General features: G+C 34.1%; 1 protein-coding gene and 1 pseudogene across 1 annotated transcript in view; one reads left to right on the top strand and one right to left on the bottom strand.

Annotated features, from left to right (window-relative positions):
• ABCA12 (ATP binding cassette subfamily A member 12) overlaps positions 1 to 22798 on the top strand; it is a 162883-nt gene that overhangs the window by 77637 nt on the left and 62448 nt on the right. Inside the window, 9 exon segments of the mRNA XM_039844712.1 lie at positions 4426 to 4498; positions 7648 to 7766; positions 8817 to 8923; positions 14587 to 14843; positions 14936 to 15048; positions 16283 to 16407; positions 18077 to 18250; positions 21446 to 21610; positions 21951 to 22161. Coding sequence (XP_039700646.1) covers positions 4426 to 4498; positions 7648 to 7766; positions 8817 to 8923; positions 14587 to 14843; positions 14936 to 15048; positions 16283 to 16407; positions 18077 to 18250; positions 21446 to 21610; positions 21951 to 22161 — 1344 coding nt within the window.
• LOC120587930 (uncharacterized) lies at positions 14273 to 14391 on the bottom strand (annotated as a pseudogene).

Genomic DNA, 22798 nt, shown 5'->3' with positions numbered 1-22798 from the left:
AATATAAATAGAGTGCAACCAAAGTAATCATTTATGGATGGTATTATTCTTCATTGAGGACATATGTTATGACGAAATTTGGACATCTAGCTAATCAAAGTGTGGAGAAAGAGAGAAATGGATGGAAAAGAGGCTGTGACTTTCTATGGGTTTTATTTAGGTGAAATAATCTCTCTTAGCTTGTAAAACTCTGTTCATACTTGGTATAGAAAATAAGTATCAGGGTAAACCTCAACAAAAATTTCTACCAGTACTATGTGGAACAAAAGCCTATACTGAATTGCTGTATTTTTTGCCCTTGTTTTCAAATTTTAGTTTTTTTAATCGGAATGAATCTTTTATCAGTAAAAACGTACACCTTGACCAGCCATCTTGAAAACGCATGAAGGATATCAACATGAATAGATCAGTATAAATCTATTGTCAATCCCAGTAAGACAAGCTATAGCATGTTGCTAGTAAGTCAGAAAATATTACGTTTGCATATGCAGAATAGCATCATATAGCACACACATGGAAATACAAAACATCTGCACACAGACACATACAGAGAGAGATTTGGGGCTCTAAGAAAGAAACCTCTATTCCCTGAGTAAAATGTTTGGTTACCATTTACCTTTCCTGCATGAGTCTAGAATTAGGTTTTTCCCACTGAATTTGTCAGCTTTTAAATACGTAGACTTTACTTTTGGATTGCAAATAAGTATCCTGAGAGCATCAGGTCACAAGCTGATCGTTCATTTTAAGGTCTTAAGCCATTAGTTTCCATATGAAAAGCAGGTTTGGAAAGGCTTTAAAGAATTCTCACTGAAGAGGGTAGAATACTCTTGGATACTAATTTCTGGTAGTCTAGAGCATTTTTTTATCTACAATTACAGAATTAAGGACTAGCTTTCAAGATTGTTGTTAAATTCAACAGTCTTAAGGAACATTGAGGCGTGGGGCGGGCGGAGGGGAGGGGGCAGGGAAAGTTTACTCTTTTAAAAAAGTTCAGGCCATAAAACCAGACAGTGTACAAAACAAACACCAGTTATTTCCTCTGCATTTTTTATTTGCATTTTGAAGACTCGAGAACTTCAAGTTTTTCCTTACTATTCTTTTTCTTTTCATCTTCAGACTCACACCTTGTAATTATACAAGTAAAAGGATAAAGTTAAAAGTATTTTTACAAATGACAAAAGCTTATCAGTGCTTTAGAAGCCAGAGAAGTAAGCAGAACTTCTTATTAACTGAGGCACAACACATTTCTCCTGGTGAACAATATAACTCAGTTTTTTAATATTTAACAATGGCCAAGTCTAATGCCTATGAATATGTTAATGATTTGGGCATGCATTAAAACATGTCATTGGATGGTCAAGATGGCAAGGAAATACATCAACGAAATATGTTTTTGTTTGAAAATTTGATATGTTTATATTTGTTTCTTTTTTTCAATTTCCTACCCTTGCAACTTCATTAGTCTGAGGAAATCAATGGAATAACATTAATGTCAATTCCTAAAAATTATAACCCCAAATTCCTACCTACTTTGGGTAGAAATTTTGTGGCCCTTGAAAAATCCTGGTAGGTATTTCTGGAAATCCTTCAGTAAACCCAAACTTGTCATTAAAGGCTGAACCAGTGACTCATTCAACAGCACGTGGTCTCTAGCCCCAAGCACAGCCTTCTGCCACATTGCCCAGGCCAACATCTGCTTAGCATTCGTGACATTGAGCAGTATTTGTGAAGTGGACACATTTTCTCTCTTGGCTTTACATTCGATTAAGCTGAAGTGAGTGGTATCTCATAGCAGAGATGCTCGAGTCCTTTCTAATATAGGACAGGATTGAGATGGCTTTGAAAGTCTCGTACCACTTGTTCAAGGAAGTTAAAAAAGGTAGTATTTTTTATGTCACTGATAAGTGCTTTGTTATCTTAAATCCCTTTTATCATCCAAACAATCCTATGAAGTATAGTTATTATTCCATTTTATAGACAAAGAAACTGAGGCAAAGGAAGAGTAGGCATTTTGCCTATGTTATAGATCCAGCAAGTATACAGAGGTTAAATCCTGGGCCTGTCTATGCCCAAATCCAGGTCTCTTAAGCTGTTTGCTAGATGAACTCACTCATATTTACTCTCTGGGACACATGCACACTTGCTTCCAGGATATCTCATGCAAGAGCCTGCCACCACCAAACCCAGGATGGCTGCACTTTCAGCCACCAGTGGAGTCTGGCTCATCATGCCAGATTCCTTCCCACATGATACATTTTTCCATGGCCATCCCCAAGTTCCTCTCCACACTCTGATTTCTACAACCTCCCCCACCCCATGTCGACTTCTGATTCAACCTCCATTATGAACACACTTCAAGGTTTTTTTAGGAGCCTCCTCAGCAATCATGGAAACATGGAGATGGTAATAAATGCAGGGAAAGAGGGTTGTCTGCTAACTTCCTGTCTTAAGAAATCTACTTCTCAGCTCTGCCTCAGCAAGAATCCCTGCTTTACAGTTTAATATTTAGCATTTCCATTTATAAACATTGAGTTTTGAGAGCAAAGATTACCTTAGTGATTCATTGAAGTTTGCTCTTTTGCAAAGTAGTAAATTACATGAAATTACATCTTTAACTAGAAAGCCATCCTGGCGAGAAGAGGTTATCTGTGCGCTAGATTTCTTTCTAGGTTTATGGGCACCATTTTTAAATATACCTAATTCTATAAACTTAAAAAAGTAAAATCTCACTTTTTAAAGGTCTGTGATATTTCTCACTTCATTAAAGTCTGTTTAGTACAGTATTTCTTCCAATATATTTTATAGTCCAGAAGGAAAAGTAGCAAGAGGGAAAAGTTCCTATTAACATTTAGGATCAAGTCTGTCATTGATATGCACAAAGTTAATTTCTATTAGTTACTCGTCTTAATAACTTGATGAGGAAGAGAAACTCCGTACAGTATATTATGTAAATGCCACTGAACTTGCTTGGTATCACTTAGAAGTTCAAAATGAGCAAGATTTGGTCTTAGAAAAATGATTTTATATACTTTTACACTGCAAAAGCATAAATCACAACAGAATCCTATTCTTGATAATTCTATATATGGATAATTCTATAAATAATTCTATTATTTATTGATAATTCAATAAATAATCAATATTGCCATTATTAATTAGGCTTATCTATTCTGCACATCTTTGTTCTTGATCCTTTAACTCAGTGATTCATTGCTATCATTAGAGCAATATTTAGCTGCACCTTGAGTGGAGCACAGGAAAACTGAAAAGCCACTCTACCAGTTACTAGGGATTGTGCAAACGTTGTTCAGACATGACTGATGTGGAGATAGATAATTCTGTGATGCTCTTTACATACATGCTAATTTAAATAAACTAAATGATCAGCACCAGAAAGTATAGATCAGTGCATAGTTTTGTGCTAGGATGTTTTTAGAAGCTTTTAAGACACAGTAACTAGAGATAAAGGGAGAGCTTTAATGCTGGTAATAAAATTTCCCATTGAAAGAGATTAGGTCAATGTTAACAATGACAGCACTGAAATGTACTGGATTATTTATAAGAATAAGTAGTGTCTGAAGAGAAAACTGAAATAAGTGATACTGTTTCCTAAAGGGGTTGAATAAAAGCATTGGATTTATGATGTTTTTATTTATGCAGTAGCCATTTAAGGTATTTTCATTTTCGATTTTTCATGTGAATGCTGTTACACATTTACTCTTTAATGATACAATGTTAAGCGGCAAGCTGAATCAGCAACCTATTTAACTTCTAGGGGCAATTCTCAGTGTTGAATTGGATCTCCACATATGGTTTCCATTAGACTCAACTTAGTGATGACCTTCCACACTCCAGACCTTCATAGTATTTGAGACCGCTCAAAACCGTTCTGTTAAAATGAGCCAATTTGCATTCACAGCTGCCTTCAATTGAAATCAGTGGCTGCTTTTTGAAAGATGAAAACTATGGATTAGCGATGGCAGATGTTCCTAAGTTCTATACGACTGAAGGCAAAGAAAATGCAGTGATCTATGACTGAAATTGGCTTCATTTGATTAACAAGTTGCACAGTAGTCAATCTGCGTTATAATATTCGAGAGTTATCTATGCATACAGGTCTTAAGATAAAATAATGTAGCATACAGATCTTAGCATAAAATAATGTAATGATCTGGTGAACAAAGAAAAAATTTGTTAGAAATGCATGTACTTGACCAATGGGTTTATGTCGATCAGTAGGCACCTACTCCCTGTAAATATCTAAATATTTCCAGACCTCACTTGTGAAATCCTTTGGAGAAAAATTCTGCAGTTTTTCTGCATTTTCTCCCTATTAATTTTGACCTGGAATGATTTCTGCTAAGAAAAATAAATCCTTTAAGCAAGCATGTTAAATATTTACCTATATAAATGTTATTACTTCAGGTGGCTCTGATAATACAACACATATGTGGCGTGAAGGTGGACGGTTGCTTTCCCCAAGCAGCCTGGCTGCACAGTAAGTCTTTCTCTGTTGATTTGTTGGTTTGTTTCTAAATTGATAGGTAACTTGGCTGAAACAATCAAAACAATTCATAGACATTTATGTGTGTAAGACCATGAAATAGAAAAATCAACTATTGACTTACCAAAGGACATAGTTGAATTGTAGTGAAGTTGAAACATATTAGCATCTCTTTTTCCATTCTAAAATTGCATAACTAGATCCAATATGTCCTGCCTGGATTGGTTACCTGGTGTCTATGAGGAAAATCTAACTGGAGGCCTAATTTCCATCTCTTTTAAGATCTTTCGTCATGAAAAATCTAGAAGTCTGCAATTTTTCACATTATTATTTATTTGGGTTTTTAAAAATTAAAGTATTTCTTATGACCAGTTGAGGTAATGTAGAAATTTGTTTCAGTAGTATTCAGGTAGCAAAATTGTTTATAGGTAGTTTAATTTGGACTCTTATTGGAGCATGTAAATATGTCATCCCAGAAACAGGCAGTGGAAATGACTGTAGTGATTTTGGCTTCTAAGGACCATTAATGTAGGGAGTTCCCTATAGTAACTGAAGTAATTATCACAGGCAACGCAAGTAGCAATGCAAGCTGTCATCTGTAGAGGTGAATTGAAATAAACTCCTATAATTCAAGGCAAATTTAGAGACTAGATAATCTGTTATATAAAGGTCATTTAGACCTGATAAATTGAAATTCTTTGACTTTAGTCCCAAAGGATACATTTTTATGCTAATGGAAATTTGTACAAATAAAACCAATAGAAGAACTTATTTTCAGCCATTCGTTTCTTTGTCTACAGTAGAGTCTGTGCAGCTGCTTATAAACTTTCTATTACTTAATGAGAAGTTCTCCAACTCTGGGTAATTCTAGGCAAAATCCTTTTATAAACAACCTCCTCCTATTTCTGCTCCCACCGTTTTTCTGCTCTAAGGTGACTGAATTAGGTGCTACTCCCAGAGCAATGGAGCAGCCTTAGGACTTTTCCTCCTAGCCTGGAGTTGGTCTTCCAAGTTGCCAGCTCTTTTAAACACATTCCCTACATAGCCTTCAAAAATAACTTAAAAAGAAAGAAAGAAAAGAAAACCTTTGAATTGAGATAACTGGATGCTTATTGCTGAAGGCAGGTATCTTTATCAGAGCCTTGGGGCATCTACAGCGTCGATAATGGTAGTACTTCAGACCTGCAAATTCCACAGCAAGCTAGTTAGTTGCTGACAACTAGCTGACAGTTTATTAGGAAGAATTCAATACTTTAAAGATGGTTCTTGTTGAGATTGATAAAACTAAGAGATTTCTTATCTTTGGACTCCTTTCCATCTCCACTTTAAAATTAGCACAAAGTGATAATATTTGGCATAAGATAAAAAAAAATCTTTGGTCCAGAATTTTCTAAAGAAATTTGCTCAAAAATATTTCCACTCATAGCCTTCTCTCTCCTCATTATTTCTGTTCTAAGGTTATCCTTTTTATTATTTGTGTGTGTGTGTGTGTGCATCTGTGCACACTCATGCATGCACACATCCATTACCTCACCTTTTATTGTAAACATTCTTTGGCAATAGGTACAATTATATATATATTAAAAAAATACATAAATTAAACACTTCGAAGGAATAATTGGATGTTTATGCCAAAACAGTGGCACATAGATATGGAATCTTAATTTGGGGGGGGGTATATTAAATCCAATCTCAAGAATGTTCTGTATGAAACTAAGAATGGCTTAGATGATATTTCAAGGACATTTCTAGCCTAAAATGCTTGAAATTTTATCATGCGAATCTCTCATGCCACTCTATCTGAACGGTTAGTCCAATATTTTGCTATCGAGCACTGTCCCAAGATGGAAATGGCTCTACGCTATAATAACTATGACAGAGAGGAAGACAAACACAAGAGAAAGGCGATATTGGGAAGAGAGTCTCTGGTCAAAGAAATACCTCAGCAAAAGCAAGATGGTTTGGGAATTGTAGCTATTTTTTTTATTATGAAGCTATGAACCGTGTTTAAATAAGGATCAGCCATCCAACCAATTAGCTGTCCCGACTGCCAAGTTAGAGACTTCTTGACGTAGATTTTTGCTTTCTTTTTGAAGTTCCTCAAGGACCTAGTATAGCTAACCCACACTGAAACACCCTGGGACTTTTTAAATGTTAATGTAAACACTTTCCTATGTGTTCAACAGTCAGGCCAAGATAACTCTCTTCTATTAGCATTTGAAAATCTAAGTTAAATATCTGACAAAACTAGTTAATTTGTGTATTGTACAGTTTGATTCAAAGTAGATGGTCCCCAAATCAGCCATTGACATTTATTCTATGTCTACAATAATAAAATTCAATAGTAGACATTAAAGGAAGAAGTTAGAAAATAGAGAAATGGCCTTACAGTTGATGTGACAGGGCATGCAAAACACACACGCATTTTTTAACTCACACATGTATGCCTCAAAAAATCTTAGGCTATGTCCTCATATGCTTGTCGATTTAAGAAGAAACCATGAAGTGGTTAATTTGGGAACACTGAATTGGTTGTTTTTTAAAAAGAATCTTACAGTGTTAAATTGGATGTCATTATTTCTTTTTAATCACAGTGAAATAAATTTAAATTTACTTAGAGAATGTTATAGGTGTAGAGGATCTAGCAGATCATCCACCTACCTCTCATTTGATAACAGAAGAAACTGAAGCCCAGAGGGAGTTTGCCAGAAATAGAGGAAAAGAAAATAAAAGACAGGAAAAGAAAAATATGCAAGACTCACAGGATGTACTTATACAAAAAAATTATTTATTGTTTACCTGAAATTCAAATTTAACTGGGAATTCTGTATTTTATCAGGCACAATTTTCCCAGTGATTTTTTTCCTTTACATAAATGTGCTGAAAAATGATCTTAATATCACTTATGATTAGATATTAAATGAAGTATAACTATAACTCCCATGGAAAACATAAGTACTCAGTGACCCCAGCATCATGTTGCCATTGTGCAGCTGGCCTGGATAATGGAAGATGTCCCACTCCAGTGTTTCAAGACTAAAGCCAACCCATGCAAACAACTAGGAACTCAAACGATCTCAGCAAAAATGGCTTTGCTTTATTTCTATGTGACTTAATTTACATATTCTTTTCTAATTCTATAGGCTCCTAATACTGGAAAACTTCGAAGATGCCCTCTTAAATATATCAACAGATAGTCCTTATATTCCTTACTTGGCATGTATAAGAAATGTCACTGACAATTTGGCCAAGGGATCACAAGGTAATACTCTTCTTAATAGTTAAAACACTGCTCATGGTTTCTAATTCTCTTCTAAAGTAATAAGTCTTTTAAGATATTTGCTTAAAAAAGAAAGACAATTTAAAATTCTTACTTTCCATATGTATCAGTTTCAGTTTGGTGGTTTGATATAAGAAGGGAATATGTAATCATATTATTATATTATTACTTCTCTTGCTGCTGCTAGTACCACCTGGCTACCTGGATAAACCTTAATGTATAATGGCCATATAATGGATAATGTCCTAACTGCCACCTGGAAAACTTTCCAAAGGTCCAGAGACATTAGGGGTTCACACAACCCTACATGACATTTTCTATGCCCTTAATAATCTTAGTTGTCAAAAAATAAAGAATGAGAATACAGACTTCGAAAAGCAGATGTAAATTACATAAACAAAGGAGTTTTTGTTGCAGACTATTTTTACTCCCTACACTTACATACTTTATTTTCAATTTTCTGCCTACATGGGCAACCATGAAGATTGCATTTAATCAGATGTTTCTTTTCTTTTTCTTAAAGATAAAATATTTTCTCACATATTATAGATGTGCATTCTCTTTTCTTACACCAAAATCATTTTTCCACACTTAATGGCAAGCAAATAGTACAACAAATAATTAAACATGGTCTCCGTTTAGCAGGCATGAATTAATTAAGGTTGCAAGGGCATGTTTGTGTCACAGTGATTATACAAACTATTCTCCCCCAAATGCTTCAACTTAATAGTATATCCAAAAGTCATAAATAAAAGCATATCCCGTTTGCAAAGAGCCAAAACTGTTTAACACCTTTGCTAGAAACATTTTTGTCTCTAAGCAGAATATCTATGAATATTTTAAAAATAATGAACTCTATAGTTTCCGTGGTTCAAGGAAAGGTTAAATTTTCACTCTTCTTATATTTAGGTTGAAATAGGCTATTATCTAAGAAAAAATGTAGTAATAAATTAGGATAAAGGTATCTTTCAAATGGGTTTTCTAAATGACCTTGCAATTCATAGAAGGTAACTTTTCTTCCTTCCTTTACAGAAAATTTAAGACTCCTGCAGTCTACGATTCGATTTAAAAATTTTTTTCTTCAAAATGGTTCCTATGAGGATTACTTCTCTTCACTTCCCGAAGTGCTGAAATCAAAAGTAAGCCTTGAAAGGAAAAAAAAAAACAAAAACAAAAACTTCAACACTTCCTGTAGTACTCTGGCAAGATGGCTCTTAGTTTAAGTTTTAAACCTGTGTCTTCATAAACACTGGTTCTATTTTGACTTGGTATTTATGATAGAAAAGGGTGACAAAAGTGTTCTGGTGTTATGTAATGGTATTTTATTTTTAATCGGTGGATAACTCTGCATGAAATGACCCATAAGAGCCTAATTACACTATACATATACATAAAGGAATGATTAATAATATAGTTAGCTCATTAAGCTTCATGATTTGAAAAAGCATTCATAATATTATTTCTAATTGGCGATGACCTTAATTTTTAAAACTGTAAAATTTTATTTCCAAAAGCTGATGTTTTAGATTTCAGTGTATAAAAAATCTCAGAAGTTGACTAACCTTAGTTTTATTATTGCCATCAGAAGCAGAAACTAATAATTTATATTAAAGAAAGAGAAAAAAATGAAACAAAAAATTTAGAGCTCTGTAATTTGAATTGGTTCATGTTTATTTGTCTTATTCTTTGTTTAGCTCATGCATGTAGTATGCAGGTTATGATGAAATTCATTTCATTTCTTAAATAACCCTATTAAATTTTGAAAGCAGCTTTTCTAGTAAGAACAGCAGTTTAATTTGAGTTATGTAGCCAGGGATAAAGTAAAATTAGAACTGGTTTATTCAGAGCAAGCAAGATGACTTGTTATATAGTCAACATGGCATAATTAAGCAGGCATCCAAAACACATGTCCATGTATATTATAAATAAATATGCTAGTTGGATTACTTACCTTTCAGTCTTAGTCTTCTACACAAATCAAAATTTCAAATGTACTTAATTTAGCACTATCTTAATTTGTTTGTGCAAATGAGAAGGAGATTATGCATTCATCTATAAAATTCCTACTCATCCTTCAAGGACAAGTTTAAATGTCACTCCTATAATATTAGAGTATCATCTTTCTTCCTTTTCCCCAGCCAGGCTAATGACTTTGTGCGCATTTATTTATCCATACTTTCATTCCATCCATCATCTGTGCTCTCATAATACTAATCTATTTCTTAAAAGATATAATATGTAACCCCAAAATGTTTATAATCAATCCAGTGGAGATGGAAAAGCAGATCCATAATTATAGTGAGAAAAGTGTTGGAAGGGCAGGATTCTGTGTGTGGAGGCAGAATGTCTAACTCAGATTGAAGGGGATGGAGGTAAAGAGAAAAATATTTATGGAGAAGATAATGTTTATTCTGAGTTTGCAGGCCTGTGTAAGATTCATTTACAATCCCACATTCCAGACATAGAGACCTACATTTATAAGAAAAGGTATGAACATGATGCACAGATATAGGTTACCTGGAGTCATGTGTCCAGCTGGAGCATAAGCTGCTTATGAGAGAGGCAAGAATGGGGCTGTAGGGACGGGGCCCAGATCCCAAAGGCCTCTTTATGCTTAGTCAAAGAATTTGAATCTAATCTTAAAGTTGTGAATTTGAGGAAGGTGACATTTGCATTTTAGAAAGAGATCTCTCTGGGAGAATCATAGAGGATAAACTGGAAGAAAGCCAAATAGGTGATATTTGCAGTAACCTAAGCAAAAAGCAAGACCCTGCACTATGTCAATGGCAGAGAATAGAAAGAAGGGGCAGTTTCAAGAGTATTGTAAGAATTTGAGTTGACATGAAATAGCAGCCCGTGGGGTGTGAGGCATAAGAAAGAGTCCCTGATGATAGTGAGATTCCTGGCTTTTGCAACTTATTACTTAGCATTATAATTTGTTATATACATAGAGTTGATTTCCTTCGCTAGAGTATAAACTCAGATGAAATTATGCCTTCTGCATCTCTGAAGCCTCTGTCACATAGTAGGAGCTTAAGACCTGACTTTTGAATGTAAGAACAAATGAGAGTGTTAAAGCAGAGCCCTGGAGACGTGATCGGGTTACCTGGGCAGTTACTCATTGTAGTTCTCAACTGGCGAAGCAACTGGGCAGAGCATACAGTACACACTAGGGACACGGAAGCAATGCATTCTTCATCATTTGCAATAATGGAGTGGGAACAGACCTAAGAATAATTTAAGATAGCATCTATATTTTTAATATACTGTTCCCATGAGGGTTATGTCGTGAAAAAATTTCTAAAAGCTGCAGAGGTGGAAATAAACTACAATTTTTTTTCCCCATGGGTAGAAAACCTATTATCGTTTATAACAAGCAGGGCTGTTATTTACAATTGACAGACCCTTTCATTCTAAGACTATAGGCTCCATGAGGAACAGCACACCGCTAAGTCTGTCTCTTTACTGCTGTATCCTCAGCACCTGGCATAGAGTCTGACACGTAGAAAATGTTCAGTATATATCACTGAAAGAGTGAAGACAAACTTCTGGAGTTTTACAATAAGCAATGCTTTTACTCCTCTGCTTTGCCATCCCTGGTAATTAGTATCCTGATTGTGAGAGTCAGTTAGGGCCCACCCATTCCAAAACTCTATTCATGGTATTTCTAAGAAGGTTTAGACCTTCCAAAATGCCACATGCCTGTTGTTTATTGGTGACTTCCTCTGTTCCTACCCCTCTGTTCCAGCCCTAACATTCTACTCTTGAACTTTTGTGTTTTCTCCTCCCTTCATCGTTTATTTTATCCCTTTTTCTTTCCAATCTCTTTGGTGAGAGGAATAAGTTCCTGATTGGGGAACTATACATAAAGTGGATATTCCCCATAGTGGGCAGAAATACATATAACACAATATTTTTATTGTAACACCTTTAAATTTTTAAATAGTTTCCTTTCCCCTACCAAGAGCCCAGGGAGGAGTGTTGCTCTTTTATAATTTTTATGCCTATGACATTTGAAGTGTATACCATCATGTCACTTACAATTCTGATTCAGGTGCATTTGGGGACCACAGCACTGAGGAATTCAGTTGCAGCTGGATGTGGAATTAGTTATGGATCATTGTTCGAGTTTAGGCCTGAACTTTTACTATGTGGACCAGGGTCGTGATAAAGAGAGAGAGACTCTCTCTATATAAAGCTGTGACAAACCTGAAACCTAGACTTGACACATACTTTGGAAGAGAGAATTATAATTCTCTAAACTTATGTTGATTATTAATAATCCATAATGTTTAAGAAGTTCAATGCATGTTTTGCTTTTAGAAAACAGTGGTAAATAATGACAAATGCTAAATGACCATCGAGTTGCTTATTGGTGGATGTGTCCCACCGTGCAGTCTACATTAAAGACCTTGAATTAAATTTTTATTTCAGCGAACCAAATCTACTTTAGCAGCATGGCTAGATTTCCGTTTCATCTTCTATAATTTTTATTTGACCAAGCTGAGATTATCCTATATAAACTTTTACTGGTTTCTCATACATATATGCCAAACTTGCAATTCAAAACTATACTTTGGTCTCTACTGAGTAAAATGCTCAATGAAAACAAATATATTGGGCTACCAGTATTTATCCTTTTCTATATCCTCACTGGAGGGTATAACGAGAGGTTTGGCTTCATTCATTAGAAGTTTAATCATATCTAGTATTTGGAAAATCAAAGGAAGTAATAGAGTGGCAAACATGTAGTTACAGCTGGTAAAATGATTGGATCTATTACATAATGGAAAATTTCTCATAGCATTAAGACTAGGAAGTAGAATTTTAACACATATGAGACCATTTTTAGATAGCTCAAAGCCAAAAGTCAATTATAATATTAAATATAGTGGAAAATAGGCCAATAATATTTGTTATCTAAGGTGATTGGTGTTTAATTGCTTCTGCCTGCATGCAGTAACTATAAACCTCTCATCAAAGACACATCTGTGTGTCTTTCCCATTTGATGTGAAAAGAAATATTCCAAACATTTGCCTGCATTATAAAATAATTCATTTCTGTCAAAACACAACTTCTGATTAGAAACTGAGCTGCAATGAATGGCACATATATTTGCTTTTTTAAAATGCTGCTCAAAATTATTTGACTTCTTAAAAGAAATAGCTGTGGGTAGCTTCCAAGCACAACTGAACTGGCTTTCCCAGAGGCATAATTTTCCCCCAGAAAGTATGACTTGAGGATATATCCTCAAATTACACAGAGCATAGTGAAGCACAGAGAGTATTAGTGACAGGACAGAAGTTAGTTAATTTCCATTCTTCTCCTTTTCCATTGGGTGTGGGATTTTAAGCTCCTTTAAAGCACTTCCATAGAACAAAAGCACCTAGTTTCCCTCAATAAGAAAGAGGGTAGAAGGTAATGTCAGTAACAGTGTATATGCTTCTGAAAATCTAGGTGTATTTCTGTCCGTATTTTAAAGGCAGCCTTATTAAAATGTGTGTGATTCTCAGGCTGCAGTTTAAAAAAGGCTTTTTCTTGTCAATTAATTTTTTTAATTGGGGTAAAATACACATAAAATTTACCACCTTAACCATTTTTAACTCCATAGTTCAGTCTTGTTAAACACTCCCATATCATTGTGCAACCAACCTCCAGAACTCTTTTAATCTTGCACAACTGAAACCCTATACCCACTAACAACAACTCCCTATCCTTCTCTTCTTCTATTCCTTGGCAATCACAATTCTACTTTCTGTTGCTATGAATTTCACTACTCTAAGTCCTTATACCAGTAGAATCATCCTGTATTTATTTTTTTTGTGATTGGCTTACTTAGCATAATGTCCTCAAAGCTCACCCATGTTGTAGCATGTGTCAGAATTTCTTTCCTTTTTAACATTGAATAATATCCCATTGTTTGTATATACCACATTGCATTTATTCATTCATTTGTCAATGGACCTTTGGGTTGCTTCCACCTCTTCGCTATTGTGAGTAATGCTGCTATAAACATGAGTATAAATATCTGTTCAAAATTCAACTTCCAATACTTTGGGGTATATACACAGAAGAGGAATTGTTAGATTTTATGGGAATCCCATTTTTAATTTTTTGAGGAACCACCATAGTGTTTTCCTTAGTGGCTATATCACTTTACATTCTACCAACAATGCGCAAGGGTTCTAATTTTCTATATCCTTGCCAATACCTATTATTTTCTGTTTTTTTGTTTTTGTTTTTGTTTAGTTTTGATAGTAGGCATCCTAAGGGGTGTGAGGAAGAATTTTTTGAAGTTCAAAACAAATGTACTTTGCTATCTGCCCTTACACATGATTTAAAATATAAACTAAAATATAACATTCATTTAAGAATTTGTGATTTAAATGGAATAAAACAAAACTACATCTTTTAAACTTGGTTGACCTCACAGATTGCGAGGACCTTGTGAGGTTACAATCCCTTATTATTATTATTATTATTTTTACACCTACAGCACCTGGTGTTCTTACATGGTCTCCCATCCAAGTACTAACCAGGCCTGACCCTGCTTAGCTTCCAAAATCAGATGGGATTGGGTTTGTTCAGGGTGGCATGGCCATAGACTTGTAAAATTCTTAAGAGAATGATAGACTCACATGACAGAAAATAGAGCTTTGTGGTAAAACTGCTGCCTTATTCCAACTGACTTAACACCTACGCAAAAATTTTTGGAGTAAATCAATTTTGGTTGCTTATAATCGACTAAATATTTAGAATGATGTAACAATCCATTTCCCACTCTTTCTTCTTTCTGGAAAGGTGTCTCAGCTTCGAAATTTGACTGAACTTCTTTGTGAATCTGAAACTTTCAATTCAGTAGAGAAAATGTGCCAGCTCTCTAATATGAACTTCGAGAATCTGTGTGAAGAGAGTGCATTCCACGTGCAACTCCTCGAAGCAGCAGAGCTTGGCACCGAAATAGCAACCAGCATCCTATACCATGACAGTGTTATATCTCAAAAACTGAGGGATTTGCTTACTGGGGATCCAGTCAAAATTAATTTAAATGTGGATCGGTAAGTTTTTCCATTGTCTTCTTCCTTGGTGAAATCCCTTCTCAAATTATTAAAATGTCTGGTACAATTTCATCTCTTCTGTTTCACTCCAGGTTCCTAGAACAGGCATTGCAAATGAATTATTTGGAAAATATCACACGATTAATGCCAGCCATAGAAACCATGCTGCATGTCAATAACAGTGCAGATACTTCTGGAAAACCAGGTGTGTCCCCATCCATATTTTAAATGCTGTCTTATTAGTATGCATGTGATTCACATGCTGCCATTTAAGAAAGGCTTTTTTGAAGTTTCCAACAAAACTTGCTTTGTATTTGCTCTCACATATCAAAAACCTAAAGCTTTCAAATATGGTTACTTGTCTAAAGTAAAAGCACAGAAAGCTAGCAGAAATAAAGCAGGGAAATTTGATTTCACAGCAAAAAGATCTTCAAAAATTTAACTAGTTATGCCATTTACCTTGTGTTTCTCTGATATATTAAAGTAGATTAGACAGTCGGTTGCATGAGCTAGTACAAAATTTTATTTACTTCCATGAGAATAATAAGATTTAAAAAATAAAAAAGAATAAAAGATGCACTGCTCTCTATAGAAATTTCAATTCAGAACCTTCTATTAGTATTCTGAGCATGAGGCATCACGCAATACGTTTCTTCTTTGCATAATACCTCAATACTGAAAAGAAAAGCATTCAGAATTTTGGACAACAGGCAGCCACAAAATTGGAAGGGCACTAAGTCCAAAAATAAAGTGTATTTGCATGAGGGATACTTCGTGAGGAAATCAAAAGGCATTTTGCAGAATGGAGATCGCCATCTGCCAAAATAAAGTCAAAATATTATGCATTAAATGACCTAGATATGCAATAATTATAATCACAGTCCTTAAAGAGTTTGATATTAAACATTCTATTTAAAAGTGAGGTAATGATTATAAAAACCATATATAAACTGTAATGTGCTGGGCAAAATTAAAGAAAAATGCCCTGTGGCATTATGTTGTGGATTTAGCAAACCTTGCCCTATGTTGACAATATTATATGATCTGAGGTAAAAAACATTTTGAACTTGTGTGATGTTATAAATAAATGAAGAGATATATAGTTAGTGCATTATTTGATCTGAGTCTGTGAGGAAACTGTATTTTCTTTGAATGAACCTTGAGTTTTAGTCATCTAAGGAAAATTTATAACACAGAGCAATCTGTTACCTGGGTTAATGATATCATAATAAGAACAAGTCTAAATCAAGTAGAAATACATCTTTAAGATGCCAAGTTTTCCAAAACTGGGCTACATCTGTTCTTGACATAAAGCATGCATGTTGAATATATGCTTTAGTCCAGAAGGTTTCTCTGTGTTAGTACAACTAAAAAAAAAATTACATTGCAACTAACATTGGTGTTTTGTTTTGTTTTGTTTTGTTTTGTTTTTCTTGCAGGTCAGTTAATAGAAATGTTTAAAAATGTCGAAGAGCTGAAAGAAGAACTGAGGAGAATGACAGGAATGTCCAATAGGAGTATTGACAATTTGCTGGCCATTCCTATCCCTGATAACAGAGCTGAGGTGGGGTGGAATGTTTTTGTACTTATATCCAGTTTTTATAAGTCTGAAAAGCATTTAGTATTTATTGAGCCCTTATCAATAAAATGCTGAGTAATTGAATGCAAATCTGGTGAATTTTCCACGTAAGTGATAAAATTAGAGGCCTGATTCTTAAGTGAAGATTGAAGAAAAGTCCTGAAGAAAGAATATTATCACCATCTGTTCCTTTTCCTCAAGACTTCCTTCTTCTTCTTGCTTCCTTTATCCTCTCCTTTTCTTTACCCCCAGGTAATTTTCTTAAGAAGTGTCATTAGTTCTTGATATTCGCTATCACAATCACATCATCTGAAGTCAATTTGCACATTCTATTATGATGATATTAAAGTAAAATTTCAGAAAACTAACTAGGGTGGGGATACAGAGAGACTATGTGCAATTTGCTGAAACTAAAATAAAAATACTCATTTTTAATCCTTTTTCACTTTTTAAAAGTCCCAAGGCAAGGCATAGTATATACAATAGGTATGATCAAGGGAACTCTGGATAATTTGTGGGTATATTAAACATTTTTGGTCTGAAAAAATGAATAATATTTTTTCCTTATAGGTTGATAATAGGGTTTTTCACTTGGAATGTCTTATCTTTTATCCTTTTTTAAAGTCCTTTGTCTGGAAGTGTCATAGAAATTTTCCAAAAGAGCTGCAGAGCTTAAGCCCTCATCCATTCAAAATTTACAAGTGACAGTGTGTGTCATTTCTCAGCAAAGCCCAGCCATTCTCCGATATTGGATAATGTTTTTTTTAAAGGCTTTAAGACTGCCTTTGTCCAATATTTATATTTACTTATGTCATGTTAATTGGTTCCCTCAAAAATCAAGACTGCTTTGCCTTCATTTTTTTCCTCTTGACCTAGAAAATAATAGTCATTCACCTTTTCCCTTTGATCTCACCTTTTGCTCACTTGATACTAAAACTTAATTTCAGCAATCATGTTTTTGGCTTCTAAAGAACAGGTTCATTTGAATAAATTAAAACCTGTAAATGGAGAGCATACATTCTTATTACCTTCAAAAGGAAAGAGAGAAAAGTTTCTACAATCTTACTTTTCTTAAACTTTTCTCTTTATTTCGGTGGCAATAGAGATGACATCTTACTTCCCATATTCACACCTTACTTTTTATGCAAGCATTACTTGTCCAGGGTGGTCGCTTCACATTATTGCATGATTCTGGGAATTTTTTCTTTGCCTTTCATTTCTAGACCCAAGAGTTTATTTTACGAGAGTATAATTTTGAACAATTATAAAAATGAAATGCAATTTGAATAAAGTAAGATTAAATTTTAAATGCAGCATAGGTCTTAAACTAGTATTTTCTCCAAAATTACTCTGAACCAGTTATCTTCCTTGGTACCATCATTTATCCAGTCATTCAAGCAAGAAATCTGGGAATCATTGTAAATGCCTTTTGATCTCTTTTCCCATCTTATTTCTTAAGCTTTCCAGTGAACTATGGCTCTCTCTAATTTTATTGATAGTAATTAATGCTTTGAATTAAAAAAGTATTTTATTTTGAAGATAATGTTATATTTTTTAAATGAAGTCTAAGAATATATAAGAAAAATCTCTCAAAATGGACAGATGACTCTCAGAGGATTCACAACTAAAATACTTTTCTTCTTCCAACTTGCAGATTATTTCTCGTGTGTTCTGGTTGCATTCTTGTGATGCTAATATGACCAATCTCGAACTGGAAGATGCCATGAAGGAATTCTGCAGCCTGCCTCTTCCAGAGAGATCTCGTCAGTCTTATCTCATTGGACTGACTCTTCTACACTATTTAGACCTTTACAACTTCACATACAAGGCAAGTTACTGCTGATGAAATATTTTATATTTATACTTTAGTATAAAATTATTTGATTACACATAGATGCCCTCTGATACTATAAGGAATGAGATCTATTGGTATAGCTTTTGGAATTATAGTTTTATTTTAGAGCTAAATAAAGGACCTTAGAGATCATATATTGCAAATTTGCACGTTTATAGATGAGAAAATTAATATTATGGCCTCATTAACTCTGTTTGTATATCCAACTCCAGAAATTAAATTTAATACATACTATACTAAAGTATGAAGTACAAATGTTATAATTTTTTTACAGTCAATGAGCATTAATTTGGTAGTATAAAAATAAAGATTTGAATGAAGTTTTTTTTTTTTTCTAGTAAAAGAATAAGGGTTTTTGGTGTGTTTTCAAAGAGCTTTTGTGTTTCCTCATCAATTTAGATAGAGGCTACCATTAGTTATCCAGTAAAACAAAACAAATGGTCATAATTAGGGCTTATTAAGCCAGCAATGACTCCGTCTTGCAATAAGTAGATGCTTTATCATTACTTAGTTAATAAAAAAAAAAAACTGAAAGAAAAATATAAATATAGGGAAATTAGGCTTTATGTTCACTCATGTCTATTGTAAGTCAAAAATATTTACATGTTATTGAAAAAGAACTGAAAAAATGTCTTTCTCTTTTAGTAAGAAAAACTAAAAGCAGCACGGCAGACTTATATTGTTGAAACAGCAAAGGGGATAAAAATATTTTAGGACTACTTATAAATAATTCTTCCCTGAGTCGTCATCATCCAACACTTATATTTCTATAATAGTTTCTTAACTGACTTCCCTACCTCCACACTTGCCCTCTTTCTACCCTACCATCCCTAAGCAGCCAGAGTGATCCTTTTAAAACTGAGTAATTTTATAGCACCCCTCTGCTTAACACCTTCCAGTGGCTCCCCATTTTATTCAAGTAAAACCTCAAATTCTCCAGGATCTGCACAACCTCTCTCCATTTCTAAAATTCCATTTCCTACTTGGCTACTCCCTGGGTCCAGGGCACCACAAGCTGAGGCACCCTTCACATGGTTTACAGGGCTATTTGTCTTTATTCATCATTGATCTCAACAAGGCCTACTCTGACCATCCTATTTAAGATGCAACCAACTTCACATACAGTACTTTCAAAACTTTTCTTGCTCTATTTGTTTTCTATTGCCCTTCCAGATTAATACTATATCTTTTATCTAATATCCATTATTATTATTTATTTTCTGTCTGCCTCTATTAGAATATAAGTTCCTAGGTCCTCTTTGTTCACTGAAACATCTCAAATATCAACAGTGCCTGGCCCATAGAGGAACTCAGAGAATACCCATTAACTAAACAGACAGTTGTTTCACATAAATTATAATCTAAAGTGTATATGAGGATGTGGTTCATAGTGTAGCGGTTAGTACATCTTTATATGCAGAAGGTCCTGGGTTCATGTCCCAGTGGAACCATAATCCATGGTCTTGGAACAAGCCCGATGTCTGTTCTTGGAAGCTAAGCAGGGTCTGGCCTGGTTAGTACTTGGATGGGAGACCACATAGGAAGACCAGGTGCTATAGACACAAATAATAATAATAATAAAACAATAATAAAAAAATAAAGTGTATATTAAATGATAGTATTAATTTTGTTCATCTAAAAATTTAAGTCTTGTTTTATAATGCTTCTGCAGAGCATATATCAAATCAAATATTTTCTGTTGAGTCTAGTAATTAAACACGTACATTTGACAAGCCGAAGACCTAAATTCTTTTACGTATCTCAAACAATAATAATGAAAAATATTCTCTTCATTAGTCAATTTATTTCATATCAACATAGGAATGCCTAGAATTTTGGCAGAGCTGGAAGAAAAAACAGAATGTTGATTTTAATTTAGAAAAAATCTGATTGCAATTAGCTGCTGCGCTATGGAGGCGGCTATGTCTGCATGACATCTTTCTGACTGAATCTTGTGCTTATAATGCTGGTTATTTCTTCCTTGCACATGCCAAGAGCTTTCCTTCCTAATGGACCTCACATTTTTCCCCCTCTGTCTATAATTTTCCTCTCCTTATTCTTTCTGTGGTTTATTCTTTCTCTCTTTTGGGATTCCATCTTGGAAAGACCTCCTTTGATTTCTTAGCTAAACTCACACCAACCTCCTCATATTACCCAGCCTTTAGTTTGTTGACTTGCTTGATATCTGTTCTTCCTATTAGACCAAAGCCCCTTTAGTGGAGAGAAGATGTGCTGGGAATATAGCAGGCATTTAATTAATATTTGTTGAATGAATAAATAAATAAGAGAATAAAATTATTTTAAAATATTTTCAATGTTTTTTTTTTTCTGCATCGGAAAAGCATAATGGGCTTATGATTAAGCCTGTAAGCTTTTTGACAAAGCCTTTCTGCTTTTAAGGAGCATGTTACATGGGTTTGAGCAATAGTATACATGAAGAATTATGTAATTACTATTTGCCTTTTTGACTTTTAAAATAATTTATTTTTGGTGACTTTATTGAGATATAATTTATATGCCATAAAATTCACTCATTTTAAGTGTACAATTCAATGCTTTTTTTTAAGTAAATGTATAGAATCACATCAATATTTCCACAATCCAATATTGGAACATTTCCATAAACTGCTCCCAAAAATCTGTGTCCATTTGCAGTCACTTCTCATTCTGACCTCTAGCTCAATCAACTTTTAATCTATTTTCTGTCTCAATAAATTTGCATTCTTTAGACCTTTTATACAAATTGAATCATGCAATATGTGCTCTTTGTGTCTGGCTTTTTTCACTTAGTATAATGTTTTTGAGTTTCATACATTTTGAAATATGTGTCAGTATTTGATTTTTTTTTTTATTGCCAAATAACCTTCCAGTTTAAGGATATATATTTAGTTTATTAGTTTACTTGTATTGTTTTCACTTGTTGGCTATTGCGAATAATGCTGCTATGGACATTCCCATACAAAGCTTTGAGTGGACATGTTTTCTTTTCTCTCAGGTAAATACTTAGGAAAGGAATTGCTGGGTTATGTGGTATATTTATGTTTAACCATTTAATAAACTTTCAAAATGTTTTTCAAAATGATTGTCCCTTTTAATATTTTCACCAACAGTGTGTGAAGGTTCTACTTTCTCCACATAAATCATTTATTTTTATTCTGTTTCTGTTAGGTGTTTTTCCCTAGGGAAGATCAAAAGCCAGTAGAAAAGATGATAGAACTCTTCATAAGGCTAAAAGGAATTCTCAATCAGATGGCTTCTGGCTCTCGTCCACTGCTTGACAAAATGAGATCTCTGAAACAAATCCATCTGCCCAGAAGTGTTCCATTAACACAGGTAGAAAAGTAACATTCTTGTTAGAAAATCCCTTTTGTCATATTGCCTTTTACGTGAGATTAGTTATAATACATTATGTTACAAATAAAGTAAGTTTAAAAAATTCATACAGGAAAACTCTTCTAATCTGGCAACATAAATTGTGGATTTAAAAAACTGTATTTAATTCATTTTTTTCAATTATAATTGACATTCAATATTATTTTATATGAGTTTCAGATGTACAGCATAGTGGTTAGACATTTATATAATTTACTAAGTGATCCTCCAATTAGTCTCATACCCACCTGATACCATACATAGTTATTACAATTATAAATTGTGGATTTTTATTTTACAGGCAATGTACAGAAGCAACCGGATGAACTCACCCCAAGGATCATTTAGTACCATCTCCCAAGCATTGTGTTCCCAGGGAATTACCACTGAATACTTAACTGCATTGCTGCCCTCTTCCCAAAGGCGAAAAGGCAACCACACCAAGGATTTTTTGACTTATAAATTAAGTAAAAAGCAAATTGCTGCAAAATATGGAATTCCCACACATACCAGTGAGTATACTTCAAAATCAGCATGGTGATGTTACCTCCTAACACTGTCTACTAATGTTAGCCTTTTATAATAAATGAAGTGTTAATCTTCTCCAAATATAAAAATAGAAAACAATTATACAGTACTTACCAACCATCAAGAATGCTACGTATATTTACTTATTCACTCTTCACAACAACCCTATGAGATGTGCACGACTATATCTCTATCTTAGCAAGGAGAAAAGAGACACAAAGAAGTTAAGGAATCACCTACCTTGAAAATATGAGAGCCGTGGTTTGAGCCCATGCAGTCTGCTGCAAAGTCTAGTCTCTTAACTGCAGCACTAAGAATCCGTAAATCATGACTGCATCTTCCTTGCCAATTGATAATACAAAAACAGGCCTTAAATCTGCTCAGGTCATTTTTTTCCCCTTTCTAGAACTATAAATTTGTATCACATAGAAGAGTTTCATAAATGCAGCAGAACTGTAAAGGTTTAGTGGCACATCAATGCAGTTTACCTGAGCTATAAACTTTGAGATGTAAAACACAACCAACTAAGCTCTTCCAAATATTATATGCAGGTTTAGCGTAGTGATTGGATTGACTCATTTATTCATCTTTTTTATTCTGTCAACAAACATTTATTGAACA

Source organism: Pteropus medius, unplaced genomic scaffold (genome assembly GCF_902729225.1).
Source record: "Pteropus medius unplaced genomic scaffold, Ma_sr-lr_union100, whole genome shotgun sequence".
Taxonomy (NCBI): Eukaryota; Metazoa; Chordata; class Mammalia; order Chiroptera; family Pteropodidae; genus Pteropus; species Pteropus medius.
Note: the sequence above shows the minus strand (reverse complement) of the source record. Positions and strands in the feature narration are given on the sequence as shown.